At 46.3% G+C, this 19,688-nt stretch overlaps 1 protein-coding gene across 4 annotated transcripts in view; it reads left to right on the top strand.

The window, feature by feature from the left end:
* LOC143730748 (NACHT, LRR and PYD domains-containing protein 12-like) overlaps positions 1–19,688 on the top strand; it is a 277,613-nt gene that overhangs the window by 205,768 nt on the left and 52,157 nt on the right. For 3 of the 4 annotated variants that reach the window (XR_013200596.1, XM_077221319.1, XM_077221321.1), the window contains exons 2-7: positions 1,270–1,383; positions 4,531–4,635; positions 5,350–5,451; positions 5,634–5,718; positions 6,136–6,331; positions 6,429–8,253. The exons of the other annotated variant lie outside the window; for it this stretch is intronic. Coding sequence is in view for 2 of the 3 variants with exons in the window: in XM_077221319.1 (XP_077077434.1) it covers positions 1,340–1,383; positions 4,531–4,635; positions 5,350–5,451; positions 5,634–5,718; positions 6,136–6,331; positions 6,429–8,253 (2,357 nt within the window). In the remaining variant the exon portion in view is untranslated. The remainder of the gene's footprint in view (positions 1–1,269; positions 1,384–4,530; positions 4,636–5,349; positions 5,452–5,633; positions 5,719–6,135; positions 6,332–6,428; positions 8,254–19,688) is intronic. 4 annotated transcript variants of the gene reach the window in all.

Genomic DNA, 19,688 nt, shown 5'->3' with positions numbered 1-19,688 from the left:
TGTTTAAGACTGTGAATGAATGAGAGACATGGATGAGTGTGTGGGTAGGGTATAGTATACAATAGTACATTGTGTTTAATTTGTCGTTTATGGCGAGTATTTTTACGTGCATAAATATGTAGATCCGACTGATGCCTTCATGTACTTCAATGGTCCAGTGGTAGAACTTTTGCCAAGCGTCAGAGGTTCTGGGTTCCAATCCGCACTAAGTATAGTTTTTTTTTCCTCATTAAAACCGATTGTTTATTAGTGGTTGTATATCAAGCAGGGACACGTTTTTTGTGCATTATGTTTACCGTAACGAATAAAGAGTCTCTCTGCAATGGATTGAAGCGCACGTCCGTGTGATTCGTGAAGACTGTGCGCGAGTCACAACAGAACTCTGTATCCGCGCCACTGATAGCAGAAGCAACGAGCACTTTTGTCACTTGATTTAAAAAAAAAACACACATTTCAGATCGCCTCTAATTTAACAAACGAACGAAATGAATGTTCTACTAGAGTTAACTGGAGATGTTTTATGTATTCGTATTGGTACATCCGTGCCGCGAGATGTTTCAAAAGTGGTGGGGACCCAATCGACCCTGGCAAAAAGTGGTGGGGACATGTCCCACCCGTCCCACCCGCAAATTACGCCTATGTTGTGGGACCATTTCACCAAAAAGAATGACACAGATGTAAGTTGCAACTGGTGTGATACAGTTCTTAAATTCTTAAATACAGTAGTAGCACATCATCTATGATGTATCACCTGAAAACGCGACACCCGCATTAGATTTGGAAATACATTACATTTACATTTCAGTGGTAACAGATAAGTTTGCGCACCTCCCAAAATTTGGAAATAGCGTTTACCCACCTCCAAAGTGCTTTTTTTAAATGAAAAAGGCATTTTCTAATTTTTCTACTTTCAATATTAAATAAAAAAACACTGAATGAATGATACACATATTGAGGGGAGCATTTGAAAATGATTCAATATACTGTGAACTTGAAATAATGATCAAGTGACAAAAGAATCGACAATTAATAAAACATTAAATATGATTGCAAAATAATACTAAACTGCAATAGAGAATGTAACAAACTGGGTTCATTTTCCCACTCAGTGTTTTTAACACAGTGTAAATGTATATTCACTACTACATTTAGAGCCATGACTCACTTTATGTAATAGTGTTTGTTGTTGTTGCTAACTTTACATTCTTCATTATTTTCTTGAATGACTGCCATGTTATTAATCTCAGGAACATATATTGCCATCTCCAGGTCAAACTGAACGACTGATTGTTTCCACAAACCAGTGCTGATCTGTTTTCAATGTTAGTTTAGCTGCGGTATGTCAGAGGAGCGAGGAAAGATGAGTCTCTCGGAGAAACAGAGGTAAGACTGCGTCTGTTTTCACACAATCATTCTAAACTACTGAAGTTTTAGAATCTTCCTGTGAAGAACTAAGCATTGTTTTATATTTGCAAATGCTTTGCAGAACTTCTTAATGAAAAAATAGCATAAAATATCATTGTTTTGTGGCCGGTAGATGATAAACATCTTAAATCTGAAAAGGAAAATTAATATTTACAGTCTAAATCAATATTTTCTGCCTCTCCTTCAGCAGTAGTGTTACTGTCACAGTCCTCGTCTGCACCTGTCTGTCCTTGTCTGCACTTCACTTCCCAGAATCCTCCTTGTCTCCACACCTGAACTCACTCCCTCACTTACCAGCCTGTTCCTCGTTATCATCATCTGTGTCACCTGTCTTCACATCATTATGGTTCATTTGTCTCTGTATTTAGTTTCTTCTGTTCAGTCTGTCTTTGTCGGTTCTCGTCTATGTAAAGTTATAGTGTTTTGTGAGTGTACCCTCTGCCTGCCTGTACCTGTTTGTTGTTGCTTTTGAGTAAACCTTTGAATTGGAGCTTTTTTGCCTCAGCCTGTCTTCATCTACACCACAACCGTGACAGAAGAACCGACCAAAATATGGAGGACGCTATGGAGGCTTTGCTATTTAATCAGAATGGGAGTTCTCTGGAGGAATTTGTTGCAGTTTACCTGCATCTGCATCAGGACGTTTACTGGGAGGAGGAGTTCTTAAAGCAGCGGTTCTGGAGAGGACTGGATGATCCACTAACCCAGATACTGCTGCTAGAAGACTTAAATCTTTCTTTTGCTGAATTTATGGACAGAGCTCTGTGGTTTTGTGGATCCTCCCTCACTGTGGGCCCTGAGTCATGTTCTGCCGAGCCTGAGTCTGAGCTTTTTGACGACCTTCCTGAGCTTCTTCCGCCAGAGACCGTCCAGCCAGAGACCGTCCAGCCAGAGACCGTCCAGCCAGAGACCGTCCAGCCAGAGACCGTCCAGCCAGAGACCGTCCAGCCAGAGACCGTCCAGCCAGAGACCGTCCAGCCAGAGACCGTCCAGCCAGAGACCGTCCAGCCAGAGACCGTCCAGCCAGAGACCGTCCAGCCAGAGACCGTCCAGCCAGAGACCGTCCAGCCAGAGACCGTCCAGCCAGAGACCGTCCAGCCAGAGACCGTCCAGCCAGAGACCGTCCAGCCAGAGACCGTCCAGCCAGAGACCGTCCAGCCAGAGACCGTCCAGCCAGAGACCGTCCAGCCAGAGACCGTCCAGCCAGAGACCGTCCAGCCAGAGACCGTCCAGCCAGCTCTGGAGGAGGCAGTGCTCCTTGTGAGATCCATGGCTGTTTTGTGTGTGTGGGCAGCACACACATTCGTCACAGCCCATGAACCTAGCTCGAAGCCCTCTTCACCGCTGGTCCCGTCCAGCACAGAGCCTTCACCGCTGGTCCCGTCCAGCACAGAGCCTTCACCGCTGGTCCCGTCCAGCACAGAGCCTTCACCGCTGGTCCCGTCCAGCACAGAGCCTTCACCGCTGGTCCCGTCCAGCACAGAGCCTTCACCGCTGGTCCCGTCCAGCACAGAGCCTTCACCGCTGGTCCCGTCCAGCACAGAGCCTTCACCGCTGGTCCCGTCCAGCACAGAGCCTTCACCGCTGGTCCCGTCCAGCACAGAGCCTTCACCGCTGGTCCCGTCCAGCACAGAGCCTTCACCGCTGGTCCCGTCCAGCACAGAGCCTTCACCGCTGGTCCCGTCCAGCACAGAGCCTTCACCGCTGGTCCCGTCCAGCACAGAGCCTTCACCGCTGGTCCCGTCCAGCACAGAGCCTTCACCGCTGGTCCCGTCCAGCACAGAGCCTTCACCGCTGGTCCCGTCCAGCACAGAGCCTTCACCGCTGGTCCCGTCCAGCACAGAGCCTTCACCGCTGGTCCCGTCCAGCCCTTCTGAGCCTTCACCGCTGGTTCCGTCCAGCATAGCCGGGCCTTCACCGCTGGTTCCGTCCAGCCCAGAGACTTGTAATGACTCTGTCACTCTCCCCATTAATTTTTTGGGGGGGGCCATAGGCCCTCGCCGTGGGCGCCCAAGGACCCACGGTCACCCGAAGGGGCTTCTCCGCCATGGCCGCCCGAAGGGTCCTCACCGCCATGGCCGCCCGAAGGGTCCTCACCGCCATGGCCGCCCGAAGGGTCCTCACCGCCATGGCCGCCCGAAGGGTCCGCACCGCCATGGCCGCCCGAAGGGTCCGCACCGCCATGGCCGCCCGAAGGGTCCGCACCGCCATGGCCGCCCGAAGGGTCCGCACCGCCATGGCCGCCCGAAGGGTCCTCACCGCCCGGGATGCCCGAGGGTCCGACCGTTCCACCCTGGACGCCCGAGGGTTCGTCTGCTCAGCCCTGGCCACCTCCTGCTCCGCCATGGTCACGCCCACGTCCTGCTCCGCCATGGCCACGCCCACGTCCTGCTCCGCCATGGCCACGCCCACGTCCTGCTCCGCCATGGCCGCCTGGTCCATCCTGGAGTCCATCCTCCTGCACCCGGTCCGCCTTCCCGTTACAGACTCCAGGATGCCCACCCTCCCACCCCTGTTTTAAGGCGTGAGGTCACGCCTACCGGGAGGGGGGAGTAATGTCACAGTCCTCGTCTGCACCTGTCTGTCCTTGTCTGCACTACACTTCCCAGAATCCTCCTTGTCTCCACACCTGAACTCACTCCCTCACTTACCAGCCTGTTCCTCGTTATCATCATCTGTGTCACCTGTCTTCACATCATTATGGTTCATTTGTCTCTGTATTTAGTTTCTTCTGTTCAGTCTGTCTTTGTCGGTTCTCGTCTATGTAAAGTTATAGTGTTTTGTGAGTGTACCCTCTGCCTGCCTGTACCTGTTTGTTGTTGCTTTTGAGTAAACCTTTGAATTGGAGCTTTTTTGCCTCAGCCTGTCTTCATCTACACCACAACCGTGACAGTTACATTGCAGTACTAAAGTAGTGTTATAGGCTAAATTTACATTGATTTTTAAAATTAAAATGTATGTAAAAAATTCTAAGTTCACAGTAATGATTGTGCAAATGCTTCGTCAGCATTCCGTCTGTAAAGGACTAGAGAGAGTTTGTGCCGTTATCAGACACAGATGAACTTCTGTAATTACATTTTTTTTCTTGTCTCTATTTGTAATTAGTGAAAGATCAGGCTCACATGTGTCAAGCTCTGTGTCTGTGAGGAGTGACTGTTCAAAGCATGGTGCCCTACCGAACTTCAGTGAGAAAAAGACATCTATCAAAAGGTATTTTTAGATTTTTTACATTATAGAGTTATAATCTCTACACAATGTGATGAAACTTAACTAAATACAACTATAATTCACAGAAAACAATGTCCGCTAGTCTGATTTCCTTTTTACTGAACTTCTTTCCAGTAACACAATTACACATAACGCCACTAGGGGGCATATATTAACCAGAAAATATCATGCAACCAAACATGAATAAATCCATCTGTAGGAGCCATTTGTTGGATAGTAAAGTTTTTCCTCCACTGGATGGTGCTGTGGCTGTGTATAATTAGAGCACCTGAGCAACAAGTGTGTGCGTTGGTAATTGGGAAGCACACCGTTTTTTGACCGCACAGCAGAGTGACTCGCAAGGTGGATTTCTTATGCTGTCCACAGGGAACGGCTTTGTGTGTACGTATGAACGAGGAAAGGCCACAAGAAGTTTTAGACAAGTTTCAGAGATCATGTTTAATGGAGCAGAAGTAAGAAAGAAAGACATTTGTTTGCATCTACATCTGTCTGCATGGACTCTGTTTGTTCTCCTATTATCAACGGCAACGGCATTGGAAAGTCAATAAACCATCGATCCAGTCATGAGAGGGACAAATACACAACTATACTGTATTAAATTACCATTTGTAACATTAAATGTCCTCTTAAAATGGACTGAAGTATCTCCTGTAGTGAAGTGTTTTTTCTCTCTATTCTTTGTTTCATCCGTGATAGATCAAGTTCACATGTGTCCAGCTCTGTGTCTGTGAAGAGTGATTGGTCAAAAGATGCTGACACACCAAACTTCAGTGAGGAAACACCATCACCAACCAAAGGGTATTTCATGTGTTTCTTATTTTTGGGCACAGACTGTGTTAGAAAGTGTATCAATGAATAATTAGCATACAGCTGCAGTTCAATGAGTATATTTTGCTCAAATCATTTAATAGGGATTTTGGTAATATATTTCCTGGAAATGCAGTATTTAGAATTTTATTTTAATTTTTTTGCGCTAACAGGCTTAAATATGAAACATTAGATTCAGATTTCCAGACTCACAGGAAACACAAGAATTTCACAGAGAATCTCCCGTGGATCTTCCAGGTAAAAAAAAAAATTCTTACATTTTTATAAATATTTAATAATTATAATAAAAAATAGATTATTTATCATGTTTTCCTGAAAACGCACTCAATAGAAATGTCATTTCTCATTATCATATAATTAGAATATCAAAAAGTTTATTTCAGTAATTCCATTCAAAAAGTGAAATTTGGATATTATATTCATTCATTACACACAGACTGATATATTTCAAATGTTTATTTCATTTAATTATTTTTGACCATTTACTTTTAATTTTAAGAACCCCTAAAATAAGAACGAAATGTGAAAACAGTTTATTTTTATTTATTAATAATTACAGCTAATTAAAATGTTTTGTTTTTCCTTTTTTTAAATTTTATAAATATAGATGTACTGTTTTATTTTATTTTTTACAATTTTTATTTTGTTTTGTAGGATCTTGAGAGCAAAATAATCACATTACTGAAAAATGAGCTGGAAAAGTTTAAGAAAATATTACAAAACGAGAACACACAATCCTTAGTGGAGGACTTTAATGAGAACAGATGCAGTATTAAAGAAGCAGCTCTTGATCTCACACTACACTACCTGAGAGAGATGAAGCAAGATGAAGCTGCTGATACTCTAAAAGGTAAGAGACTCATCATTATCATCTGTTAGATTAACACCTATAAATGTATGAGAGAAAATTAAGATTAAAACTGTCTGTTTGTTGTTCCTGTGTTTAGATGAGCTGATCTTCATTCGTCAGCTGAAATGTAGCCTAAAGAAGAAGTATCAATGTGTGTTTGAAGGAATTGCAAAGCAGGGTGACTCCACACTTCTGAATAACATCTACACAGATCTCTATATCACTCAGGGTGGCAGTGAACAGGTCAATACTGAACATGAGGTCAGACAGATTGAAGTTGCTTCCAGGCATCATGAAGCACAAGAGATACCAGTTGAATGCAATAATTTGTTTGAAGCACATGAACAACACCAGGAGATCAGAACTGTACTGACAAGAGGAGTCGCTGGCATTGGAAAATCCATCTCTGTGCAAAAGTTTGTTCTGGATTGGGCTGAAGGAAAAGAAAATCAAGATATCAGCTTCATATTTCCTCTTCCATTCAGAGAGATGAATTTAAACAAGAAAGAAAAACAAAGTTTAATGTGTCTTATAACTCTATGCTTCCCCGAGACAGAAGGACTGAACCTTATAAGAAGGAATAATTTCAAAGTGCTGTTCATCCTTGATGGATTGGATGAATGTCGTCTTCCTCTGAAGTTTGAGAGTAATGAGACGTTGAGTGATGTATCGTCACCAGCCTCTCTGGATGTTCTCCTGACGAACCTCATCAAGGGAAATCTGCTTCCTTCTGCTCTCATCTGGATCACCACCAGACCAGCAGCTGCCAGTAAGATTCCTCCTGACTGCATCGACCGTGTGACAGAGATACGAGGATTCAATGACGCACAGAAGGAAGATTACTTCAGAAAAAGATTCAAGGATAAGAAAATGGCCAATGAAATCATTGACCATGTTAAACAATCAAAGAGTCTCTTTATCATGTGCCACATCCCAGTCTTCTGCTGGATTTCAGCCACTGTTCTCCAGAACATTTTAGAGGTGGAAAAAAATTATGTGAAAAACAATCAGTCTGACGCCTCTAAAACACTGCAGGAATCAAATACTGAAGACACTCCCAAGACTCTGACACAAATGTACACACACTTTCTCCGCTTTCAGATCCAGCAGAGCAGACGAAAGTATGATGGAGAATACACACCAGATGTTTCCTGGGATAAAGACGCCATCCTTTCACTAGGGAACCTGGCATTTCATCAGCTGGAAGAAAACAACCTGATCTTCTATGAATCAGACCTGGAAGCCTGTGGTATTGACGTCTATAAGGCATCAGTGTACTCAGGCATGTGTACCCAGATCTTTAAGGAGGAAACAGGGATCATTCTTGGTACCATGTACTGCTTTGTTCACTTGAGCATTCAAGAGTTTATTGCAGCCCTTTATGCACATCTGTTTCTTGACATCAACAAGAAAAGTGTGTTTGTTCATGACTCTGCACAACAGGAAAACAAAAATGAAGTCATGATTGATTTGCTCAAGACTGCAGTGGACAAGGCGCTCGAGAGTGACAATGGACACCTGGACCTTTTCCTTCGCTTCCTCCTCGGTCTGTCACTCCAGTCCAATCGACGACTCTTACGAGGTTTATTGACACAGCTAGATGACAATGACCAGAGCAACAAGGAGATAGTTCAGTACATCAAACAAAAATTAGAATCTGATCTGTCTCCAGAGAGATCCATCAATCTGTTCTACTGTCTGAATGAACTGAACGATCAAACTCTGGTGAACGAGATTCAGACCCACCTTAGCAAAGGAAGTCTCTCATCTGCTGATCTTTCACCTGCCCAGTGGTCTGCTTTGGCCTTTGTGTTGTTGACATCAGAGGAGGAGCTGGAGGAGTTTGAGCTTCAGAAATTCAAGAAATCAGACGAGTGTCTTATTAGATTATCAGCAGTCATCAAAACCTCCAAAAGAGCTCTGTAAGTCATTTAATGTAATTAGTCATGTTTTGGTCTCATCTCATTTATCTACACTGCTCTATAGTTATTCTTAATCATATACCACATATTTTCAGCAAAACTTGAACTTCGGTTAGCAAAGGACGAAGCACACTATTTATGTTTGTTTTATCTAGTAATTTTTTCATAAATACTAAGATACAGTTGGTACTCAACCAGAATAATACTTTTACCGTCGCGGTAAAATTGTGGTGTGTATTTGTTGCCTTTTACCGCTAAGAGGCGCTACAATCACAGACTTTGAAAGTGTCAGTTTATTCTCTCTATTGTGTAATCTGCCGCGGCTCGTTGAGAACTGGTAGCTGATAAATTCAAGTGAAACATTTTAGGTAAACAACTTCTTAAATCACAATACTGAAATTAAAGCACAAATTTAGAACGGAAACAAATGTAGGCTTCAATTAGGCCTGCACGATTCTGGGAAAAATATGAATCACGATTTTTTAGCTTAGAATTGATATTACGATTTTTTCACGATTTTTTTCTCATGAAGTGTAATCAGGGTTAGTACAGATTCTGTAAAATGAAATTCCAGGACTTTCAAGGACTTTTCAAGCACTACTTTTTTGGATTTCAAGGACTTCAATAACAGATCCCTGACTTTTCACTGCATTTGTAATTTTTAAATGTATTTAAAACAAAAGAATAAATAATGGAATTACAAATAGGACAAATACAAAAATAGAACAAAGAAAAGCTGCAAATGAAATAAACTTTGTTTTTAGAGTAGATCGGTATACATTTGAAAAAAGTAATCAAATGTGAAAAAATTGCATATTCATTACTGTATAAATTAAATATAGATGGATATTTTTGTAAAGTTCAAAAGGGTAGAATATTTAGTCTAGAGCAGTGAGTAATTTCTTTGTCCTTTGATTAATATGAAAGCACAGCAGCAGTTTTATTAAACTCCTGCCCCTTTAAGACGGAACGCACGGACCCCATTTGAGCATGGCTAACTTACGTTCACTTGAGCTATAACCGACTTTGTTTACTAGTAAATTTTGTTTACTATAACCAACTTTATTTTTACATAATTTTGTGTAAATTCATCCGTACAAGCGCAAGACGTGAAAGACAATTTAATTCAGTATTTGCGCGCTGAGACGCTGGTTTGCGGTGCGTGCGCTTTGGATGTTTGCGTTCATTGAACTTCTTGACTGCAAACGTCCAGTAATAATGTAGAGAACCACTCGTTATACATAAATCAGGTAACAGGTTATACTTTACTTACATATACGTTAAAAACATATAGTTCCCTTTCGTCCTGGGAACTCCGACGTGTCGTCGGGGGAGTTCCCTGACGAATTGGGATCACGCTAGGGAGACCAATTGCCTTCGAGTGAATTAAAACGAGCCAATGAAAATTGGCATGCAAGATTTGCATTCCACGACCCGCCTACCAGCACGGGTATAAAAGGCGGAAGTAAACATTGCGCAATGCTTTTAGCTTCGGAGCCGACCGATTGTGTCCTCTCTGAGTGAGTGAGCTTTAAGATTGTATTTTTCTTACGGCTACGAGTCTGCTGTTTCGGGAGGGGATCTCTCTGTGTTGGTGAGATGGCGTTTCAGGTACCGCGCGGTTCCTGTCTGCCGGCTGCGTCTACATGCTGTTGATTCAAAAGCTGTTTTCACAGCTGGTAAACGGTTGAGTGCGCACAGCGGGCTTGCAGTTTCCCCGCTGTGTTGCCGCGTTGGGTCCCTGTGTGCTTCAGCACGATAGAGTACTTTCTTCCTGAAAGAGCAACACGAGTGAAGATCGCGTCCTTTTCAGGATGACGTTTCACTCGTGTGTTTCTGGATGCGATCGTTTCCTGTCCTTATTGACGGCCACGTTCATTGTTTCACATGCCTAATCAGTGTGTGAGACTACGTTCGTGGGTGGTTCATGTTCTCTCAGGATTGCATGACCACGTCGGCACGTTGTTCGTCTCCCCTTTCTCGTAAAGGCTTGAGCCGCTCAGCGTGCCGCGTGCCGTCGAGCGCCGGCTGACAGCGCGGGTTGTCACGGCAACCCAGCACGCGTCATTCGGCGCTCAAGATGTGCGGTCAAGATCAAGACTCGCGTGCCTCTATGAGGTGAGTCCCTTTGCTTATTTCCCGATCTAGTTTCTCTTCTGGTGCACCAGAGGAGGGCTACTTTGGTGAATAACATTGGTGATCTGAGGGTTTCAGTGAGCACGAACCACTCACTCCTCTAGCGCATCGCAAACATGCTGAGACTGTGTTCGTGGGTGGTTTATGCTTTCTTATGAGAGCATGACCACGTCGGCCTGTTGTTCGCCCTGCCTGAAGGCTTGAGCGCCCAGCGTGCCGTGTGTCATCGAAGCGATGGCCACGTTCACTATCTTGCATGCCTGGTTGACGGCCACGATCACGGTTTCACATGCCTAATCAGTGTGTTGAGACTGCGTTCGTGGGTGGTTCATGTTCTCTCAGGAGTGCATGACCACGTCGGCACGTTGTCCGTCTCCCCTTTCCCGTAAAGGTTGAGCCGCTCAGCGTGCCGTGTGCCGTTGAGGCTTTCAGATGAGAATCTGGTCCTTCTCATGAGGGACCAAGCATTTCATTCGGGGCCCCAGGGAGGACAGATGTCGATCGCTACATCGGAGAGAGGGCTGTTATACTCTGAAATGATGCTGAGTTCCTACTATAATGGTGTGTTCTCATGCTGAAGATTCAGACTTAACAGCCACACTTTCCTGGGCTGTTCTAAAGTGCCTGGATGTGTGTGAAGAATTTTGGCAGCATGCAAGCATTTTTGGTGCCAATATGGCAAGCCAAACATGCCTAAATCTGCAGAAGTTTTTCCTCTCTCACTACCACTGCACGTGCGTAGTTCTAACTCGGGGTTGAGCTGTGCTTAGTGACTGACCGTGATTAGTCACAGCGCTGGCCCTCGGTTAGACGATGTCCACACTGGTGGTCCAGAAGCGCCTCAAAACCAGCCCGCTCAGAGTTTGTTTCCCTCAGCGCAGGGAAGCAACCCTGAGATGAGCGACCCAGAGTGTTTGACGATCTGCTCTCTGGGAGTGCGTGTCATCACCACTCCTTCCCCCGGGGGAGGGCCGGGTGGAGAATTTTTCTTTTCTGTTCCGCCGCTGTGTAAGGAACTCAGCTTTTTGGAAATATTAATAATCAATAATATCTTGTTATTATTAATTATAAATATTTGGGTCAGTTAATTCGATTAACTTGATGTGGCTGAATTAATATTACAATCAATTAATCAGTTCTTCCAACGAACTATTTTGATTATTAATTTATTCTAATAAAGGGTATCTTCCATGGCCACCGAAGAATAATTATTTCTTCGCCTGTACAGTACTTTGAGCCAGTAGCAAAAACCATGATCGTAAAGTGACTTGTATTGCAAACAAAACAGAACCAAATACATATTATGTACAAGTTTTATTAACTAAATATAGATATTTATATGAATATAAATAAACTAAACAACATACACACATGAATACATAAATAGGTTAGTGATAGGATGAAATTGGAAACCGGAAGATGGTCTATGAGAAGAACCATCAGAATTTCATTTTCACATTTCATTGAATTGAATACTTGCATTTGTAATGGGAACAATTCTTGAAGTTGTTGAAAATTGGAGTCGTTGATGGTTCCGGCAGTGTCAAGTGGAAGTTGGTTGAGCGTTCTCTTTCTCCAGGAACGCATGACTGGTTTGGTGAAGGCCTGGGACTCTGTTGAGGCCACGCCGAGCACCCAGGAGAAGTGAGGAAGTCGGAAGGATGGGTGATTGGAGTCGTTGTTGGTTGGAGTCTTTGTTGGTTGGAGTCTTTGTTCCAAAACTCCTGAGATTGTCCTTGGTTCTTTGTGAGAGAGTCTTCTCTCTTTTCCATGAGGCCGGATCTGGTTGGAATCGAGGCCTGCTGGGCCCTGGGGCCCCCGTGGAGGGGGAGGGGGCTCCCCAGTCTCACCAGAACAGTGTTGCGGCTGGATGAAAAAACTAAGAGAGGGCGGTCACTGTTGCCTGCCTCTGATATACCCTGAGAAAGAACCAACCCCTAAGGTTTGAATGGACCTATGAGTAAGGTGACATGTCCGAGAGGGGAAGCGGCTCTTAGTTGATTTATGGTCTTTGTCCCCAGCATGCTTAGACTGTTCATTCAAGCTCAAATAGACATAACAAATTCACATTGCATTCTAAGAGAAGGTGATGTACATCAAAGTGTGTGTCATTAAATGAGGATTAATTTGCTAGGAAGCATGATACAGGTGAGGTTACATTGACCGTTGGGTGGTTGTTCAACCACATACACCCCAATCAAACATACCATGTTGTTATACCTAATAGTACACGAGACAGTAAATCATCACAGTTTCTGTGAGGCATGTTCCTTCATAGATCAGAGTAACACCGCAAAGTTTATTTAATTAAAGATGGTCTCTCTCTCTTAAGCATGTGGCGCATGTGGCCACATTCCTTTGAGGTCGTAAAGTCTGTTATCAGTCTTAAAGTGTTCTGTAACCGGACACCCGGCTGACAAAGTAACTTCATTTGTGAGGTTAGTTTTGGGGGAGAGTTTCATAGACCTTTATATTCATTAAATATAGTGAATATGATTAATTAGTGTGTGTCTGATTGGTCCAGACCCTACAGCTGTATCAGCGGTACCCAAAGTTTGAGCAGTCCACTTCCCCTGAGTCGTTCACGGGCCCCAGCGCTCAGATGGCAGTGAGGGCTACGGCCTTGTCACTCTCGTCTCTCGCTGGGTGAGGGGAAACGAGGACTCGATGCCCCCGGGCCTCGTCCCTCGTTCCCCTCACGGTCGAGACTGGCAGTATAATAAGACCAGTTTCCTCCGTCCGAGAGGGTCAGAATGGCAGTGCGTGCCGCCCCCGAGCTGCACCACTCCCGTTCCCCTCTCCCCAGCTTGCAGATAGCAGTGACGCAGCCTTGGCTGCGTCACTCCGGTCTGCAGCTGGGCCCGGAGGCTCAGAGACCAGAATACGAGGAGTCAGGGCCTCGTTCCTCGTCTCTCCCCCTCCCCTCGCCACCGGGCAGTCCGCAGCAGAACGCCCACGAGCCTTCTCTGCCGTCTGCCCCTCGGTGGAAGCAGGTTGGTGTCAGGCGCACCCAGACCCCCGTTCTCGGTCGCTACAACGCCACCAGAGCCGGGTCCCTGTCTTCCACCTCGCTGCCCCTCCGCGGGTACGCCGGTGGTTCGGGTGGGTTCATTGCGACGCTATCTGGAAGCCAGGCTAGAGCGCTTCCGGGTCCGTCCCGATGGCTCATCCGCACCATCCGGTTCGGCTATGCAATTTAGTTTGCACGCCGGCCTCCCAGGTTCAGGGGCGTCCACTTCACCCGTGTGCGGTCGGTGGACGCCCCTGTCTTGAGGAAAGAGATCGATGTCCTGCTGGCAAGGACGCGATCGAGCCGGTCCCTCCTGCCGAGATGAGGTCTGGGTTTTACAGCCCTTACTTCATTGTACCCAAGAAAGGCGGTGGGTTACGGCCAATCCTGGACCTGCGTATTTTGAATCGGCCCTGCACAAACTCCCGTTCAAAATGCTTACGCAGAAGCGCATTTTCGAATGCATCCGTCCCCAGGATTGGTTTGCAGCGATTGACCTGAAGAATGCGTACTTTCACATCTCGATTCTCCCTCGACACAGACCTTTTCTTCGGTTTGCTTTCGACGGTCGAGCGTATCAGTACAAGGTCCTACCCTTCGGGCTGGCCCTGTCAACCCGCGTCTTCACGAAAGTCGCGGAGGCGGCCATTGTTCCCATGAGTGAACAAGGCGTTCGCATCCTCAACTACCTCGACGACTGGCTCATTTTAGCTCACTCGCGAGATGTATTGTGCGATCACAGGGACATGGTGCTTCGGCACCTCAGCCGGTTGGGGCTTCAGGTCAACTGGGACAAGAGCAAACTTTGCCCTGTGCAGAGGATCTCTTATCTCTGTATGGAGCTGGACTCGGTCGCCCGGACTGCGCACCTCACAGAGGAACGCGTCCAGTCAGTGCTCACCTGCCTCAGGTCTTTTCGAGGCAGGACAGCGGTTCCACTGAAACAATTTCAGAGGCTCCTGGGGCATATGGCAGCCGCAGTAACACCGCTCGGCCTGTTACATATGAGACCGCTTCAGCGTTGGCTTCATGATCGAGTCCCGAGGTGGGCGTGGCACAGCGGCACGTTCCGGGTCAAAGTGACCCCGCACTGCCGCCAAACCTTCTCCCCGTGGTCGGATCCTGTGTTTCTACGGGCCGGAGTGCCCTTAGTCCAGGTTTCCAGGCATGCTGTGGTTTTCACAGATGCCTCTGCCACCGGGTGGGGGGCCACGTACTACGGGCATGCAGTTTCAGGTCTGTGGACGGGACCTCAACTGCATTGTCATATCAACTGCCTAGAGTTGCAAGCAGTACGCTTAGCCTTGCGTCGCCTCAGAGGGGTTCTCAGACACAAGCACATACTGGTCCATACGGACAGCACTGCGACCGTTGCGTACATCAACCATCAAGGTGGTCTACGCTCCCGTCGTTTGTCGCGACTTGCCTCCCACCTCCTCCTATGGAGTCAGAAGCATCTGAGGTCGCTTCGTGCCATTCACATTCCAGGGGAGCTCAACCGTGTGGCAGACGAGCTCACACGGCTTCCTCCCCTGCCAGGAGAGTGGCGACTCCATCCCCTGTCGGTCCAGCTGATTTGGAGTGTCTTCGGAGTCGCACAGGTAGACCTGTTTGCCTCTCCGGACACGTCCCATTGCCAGTGGTTTTTCTCCCTGTCCGAGGGGACCCTCGGCACGGACGCCCTGGCCCACAGCTGGCCCCGGGACCTGCGCAAGTATGCGTTTCCCCCAGTGAGCCTTCTTGCACAGACTCTGTGCAAGGTCTGGGAGGACGAGGAGCAGGTCCTTCTTGTGGCGCCATATTGGCCCACCAGGACTTGGTTCGCCGCACTCATGCTCCTCGCGACAGCCCCTCCCTGGCCGATTCCTTTGAGGAAGGACCTTCTTCCTCAGAGACGGGGCACTCTATGGCACCCGCGTCCAGACCTCTGGAAACTCCATGTCTGGTCCCTGGACGGGACGCGGAGGTTCTAGGTGGTCTACCACAGGCAGTGGTAGACACCATCACTTCCGCTAGAGCCCCCTCTACGTGGCGCCTCTATTCGTTGAAGTGGAACCTGTTCGTCGATTGGTGTTCCTCCCGTCAGGAGGACCCCCGGACTTGCCCGATCGGTGTCGTGCTCTCCTTCCTGCAGGATGGGTTGGAGCGGAGGCTGTCCCCCTCCACCCCTCAAAGTGTATGTCGCAGCAGTAGCTGCGCATCACGATGCAGTGGAAGGTAAGTCCCTAGGGAAGCACGACCTGGTCATCAGATTCCTTAAGGGTGCCAGGAGGTTAAATCCACCTCGTGTTTCGCACTCTGTACCCTCTTGGGACCTTGCTCTGGTACTTAGAGCTCTTCAAAGTCCTCCCTTTGAGCCTTTGCTGACGGTGAGATAATATCCTGTCCATTAAGACAGCGCTCCTGTTGGCATTGGCCTCTTTCAAGAGGGTCGGGGATCTGCAGGCTTTTTCGGTCGACGAATCGTGCCTAGAGTTTGGGCCGGGCCTTTCTCACGTTGTGTTGAGACCCCGGCTCGGATATGTGCCCAAGGTTCCTACCCCTCCCTTCGTGGACCAGGTAGTGAACCTGCAAGCGCTGCCCCAGGAGGAGGCAGACCCAGCCCTGGCTTTTCTCTGTCCCGTCCGTGCCCTGCGGGTTTATATTGACAGAACACAAAGCTTCAGAACCTCAGATCAGCTCTTTGTCTGTTACGGAGGCCAGCAGAAGGGGAAGGCCGTCTCCAAGCAGAGGTTAGCCCACTGGTTAGTGGATGCTATCACCCGAGCATATGAGTCACTGGGTGAGCCTTGTCCTCCCAGGTTGCGCGCTCCCTCCACAAGAGGTGTTGCCGCTTCCTGGGCTTTGGCTCAAGGCGCCTCGCTGACAGACATCTGTAGAGCTGCGGGCTGGGCGACACCTAACATGTTCGCTAGGTTCTATAGCCTTCGTGTGGAACCTGTTTCCTCCCGAGTTCTGGCTACGGCCAGTGCGTCGAGGGAATAGGTTGTGTCGGCTTGCTGCGCCACTCTGCCTCAAACAGCGGATACGTGCGTTCTTTGCTCCGTATGGAAAGAAAGTGACACGTGATGGCCAAGTATTGTAACCCATACTTGGAATTTGACCTCTGCATTTAACCCATCCAAGTAAGTGCACACACATTAGGAGCAGAGTAGTGAGTAGTGAACACACACACACACTGCAAACGTGGATACACACACCCGAAGCAGCGGGCAGCCTTGAGTGGCGCCCGGGGAGCGATTGGGGGTTAGGTGCCTTGCTCAAGGACACCTCAGTCATATTCCTGCCGGTACTGGAATCGAACCAGCAACCTTTGGGTCACCAGTCCAACTCTGTTACCATTAGGCCATGACTGCCCCCACTAATGGCCTAGTGGCGCCCTACGTTGGTGAGCCTCGTGAGTTCCTCCTTCACCCCTCCGGTGCTGGGCGTGGCGGACCGCCCGGCACCAGGTCTGCTACCTCTAGTAAGGAGCTGCTAGTAGACTGGGTGCTCCAGTGGTTTCTATTTGTGACCCATGAGGCCACGTGCAGTTCAGCCGTGTCTTCCCCTTGACGGACTCGTTCGTCGTCCCTGTTGAGTACGCTCCCACTTCCCTTGGATTGGGACTACCTCAGGGACTGCCATATGTTTCACTATTCCTTCGGGCTAGTACATATGTGTATTCCTGGCCTTCCTCAGTCAGGCTGGGGCTTCCGCTGCGTTCCCTCCTCTCTTGAGGGAACGCTTTCCCAGTGTTATCCAATATCCACTGTGTGGGTCTCGCGGAACGGCAGTGTGTTTCCCGTGCTAGCTCCCGCAACTTATTTCAAGAAACTGCTGCAGGGTAGCTTTGCCGGGCGCTGGAAGGGGCCAGCACCATGGCGTTTTATTAGGGATCCCAATTCGTCAGGGAACTCCCCCGACGACACGTCGGAGTTCCCAGGACGAAAGGGAACGTCTCGGTTACGTATGTAACCGAGACGTTCCCTGAGTACAGGGAAAGGAGACGTGTCGTCCCTTCGCCATGTTGCTGTACCTTCGCGGAGGACTGGACACCGTTCGGCTCCTCAGCGAAAAGCATTGCGCAATGTTTACTTCCGCCTTTTATACCCGCGCTGGTAGGCGGGTCGCGGAATGCAAATCTTGCATGCCAATTTTCATTGGCTCGTTTTAATTCACTCGAAGGCAATTGGTCTCCCTAGCGTGATCCCAATTCGTCAGGGAACTCCCCCGACGACACGTCTCCGTTCCTTGTACTCAGGGAACGATGGTTACATACGTAACCGAGACGTTTTCATCCAAATAACACGTGACGTGAACGATCAGGAGCATTCAACAGAAGTGTGCTCTCTCTCTCGTCAGTTAACGTTAATAATAAGCTAGATTACTCGTTTAAATTTTTTTTTTTTTGCCATTGACATCCGACTGAACTACAAACTTTCCACTGATGTCTGTTTAAAGGGATGTTCTCGACCGGCTGTGCCGCTGCGCGCTCAATCCACTGCGCGTTTCTAGTGCTCGCGCACCACAGTGTTACTATATTGCGTTTAATATTCCACTAATAAGACACATTTACTTCATAGACAGCCTTCTTTTTTTATCCCCATTCTACTTTCTGTTATGAGTGTTTCTTTGTCTGGACACACACACACACACACACACACACACACACACACACACACTGTAGGCTTTACACGCTTCAAAATAAAATAAAGGCCGATTTTTTTATTTTTAAATCGAAGTCATTTAAAAATTAAATCGTGAACAGGGTGAATCAAGATGGGTCGATTTTATAACGATTTATCGTGCAGGCCTAGCTTCAATTATTACATCCAATTTAAGCAAAGTAGGTTAAACGTTAACACATTGTGTGCCCAGTTTTTCTATAATCTCAGGTTATGCGTCTATATAGCTAATATGTAGGCTATTATACTTTGTTTCAGTTAATAAATATACTAACAAATTAAAATAACGGTGAAATAAATTAGGCCTACACAAAATGATTGTTTAATTTAAACATTGTCAGCACTTGCTAACCGATGTTAGTCGGCAGCATGCTGTGTTTTAGCATTCTTTGTTATTTTCAAAATTAAATAGGCTTCCAGGTTGTTATGGCTAGCATCATTTTATTTTAATAATTAATGAAAACATTTCTACATAAAAAATTGTAATAGAAAAATGTTACATCAATAAGGATTTGCATGAGCGTGTGATGTGAAGCGTTCAGACGATAGCTGTGTTGTCAGCGCTTCATCATGAGCCTCGCGGGGCTCGGATCTCAGCTCTATCCTCATAATTTTGTTTCTTGTTTAAAAAGCTATTTGTAAAAAAAAAAATGAAATGTTTATTTATTGATTCGAAACACTTTTCGCAGCTTTGTTATTCATTGTCTGTCATTTTTATTAATAGACGTTTAAGACGATAACATTGCAGGCCACATGCTGTTAACCGATGTTGGCTGAAAGCGTTTATGTTTTACCGTTCTTGATGCTTTAAATAGGTAACAGTGAAGCGTTTTGTTTAATTATTAATGGCACATTACAACATTAATTTGCTACATTCCAGCAGAGCCTCTGTTTCGCTGAACAGACGACAAAACCCGAAGGTGCTGTTGAAGATTATCAGCCGATCGCACCAGAAAATGATGATGAAGCTCGTCTTTAATCTGCTAAATTATTGTAGTGTGATTCATTCACGAAATGAGATGACTGACAGTGATACCCATAGCAACGAAATAATTTTTCAAAACAGATCAATAGGCCTACATTAAACAACTCAGAAAATACTCTTAACATTTTGTTGACTTGGCTACAAAAAATAATAGACTAACTAAATAGAATTGCTTTCAATATAAAACCAATGCAATTATAACCATATCATACTTTTCAAGGTTTAAATAAAGAATCAGGACAGTTTATTTATTTATGTAAAACAGGGTTGGATTGAGTGTTTATTCCCTTTGCGAGGAAAAATGAGAAATATAGAATCTTGTTCTTCGGACATTTTAAATTTGTATTGACAAAGAATTTCCAGCTTTGCTGTGTAGGCTACAATTAAATCAGTACAAAATGAAAATAGTAGAAAACAGCATAAATTAAGAATAGATTTTATGTTTGCCTCTCTCTCGCAGACGCGCTGGATCTCTTTAGCAAGTTTCTTTTCGCGTCGGCTCTCTGTCAATGTTAAATGTTTCAGGATAGAAACATACAGCTAATAAAACTGTATGTCACTGCGTGTCACCAATGACAAAAAAACAACTGTAACAAATTATTTAGCCTTTTTTGCTTAAAAGAAACAGAATGCCTTG

The sequence above is a fragment of the Siphateles boraxobius genome, unplaced genomic scaffold, assembly GCF_051911475.1.
Source record: "Siphateles boraxobius isolate OS27281-9 unplaced genomic scaffold, OSU_SipBor_1 81, whole genome shotgun sequence".
Lineage (NCBI taxonomy): Eukaryota > Metazoa > Chordata > Actinopteri > Cypriniformes > Leuciscidae > Siphateles > Siphateles boraxobius.
The sequence above is the reverse complement of the archived record's forward strand: the minus strand, read 5'-3'. Positions and strand labels throughout refer to the sequence as shown.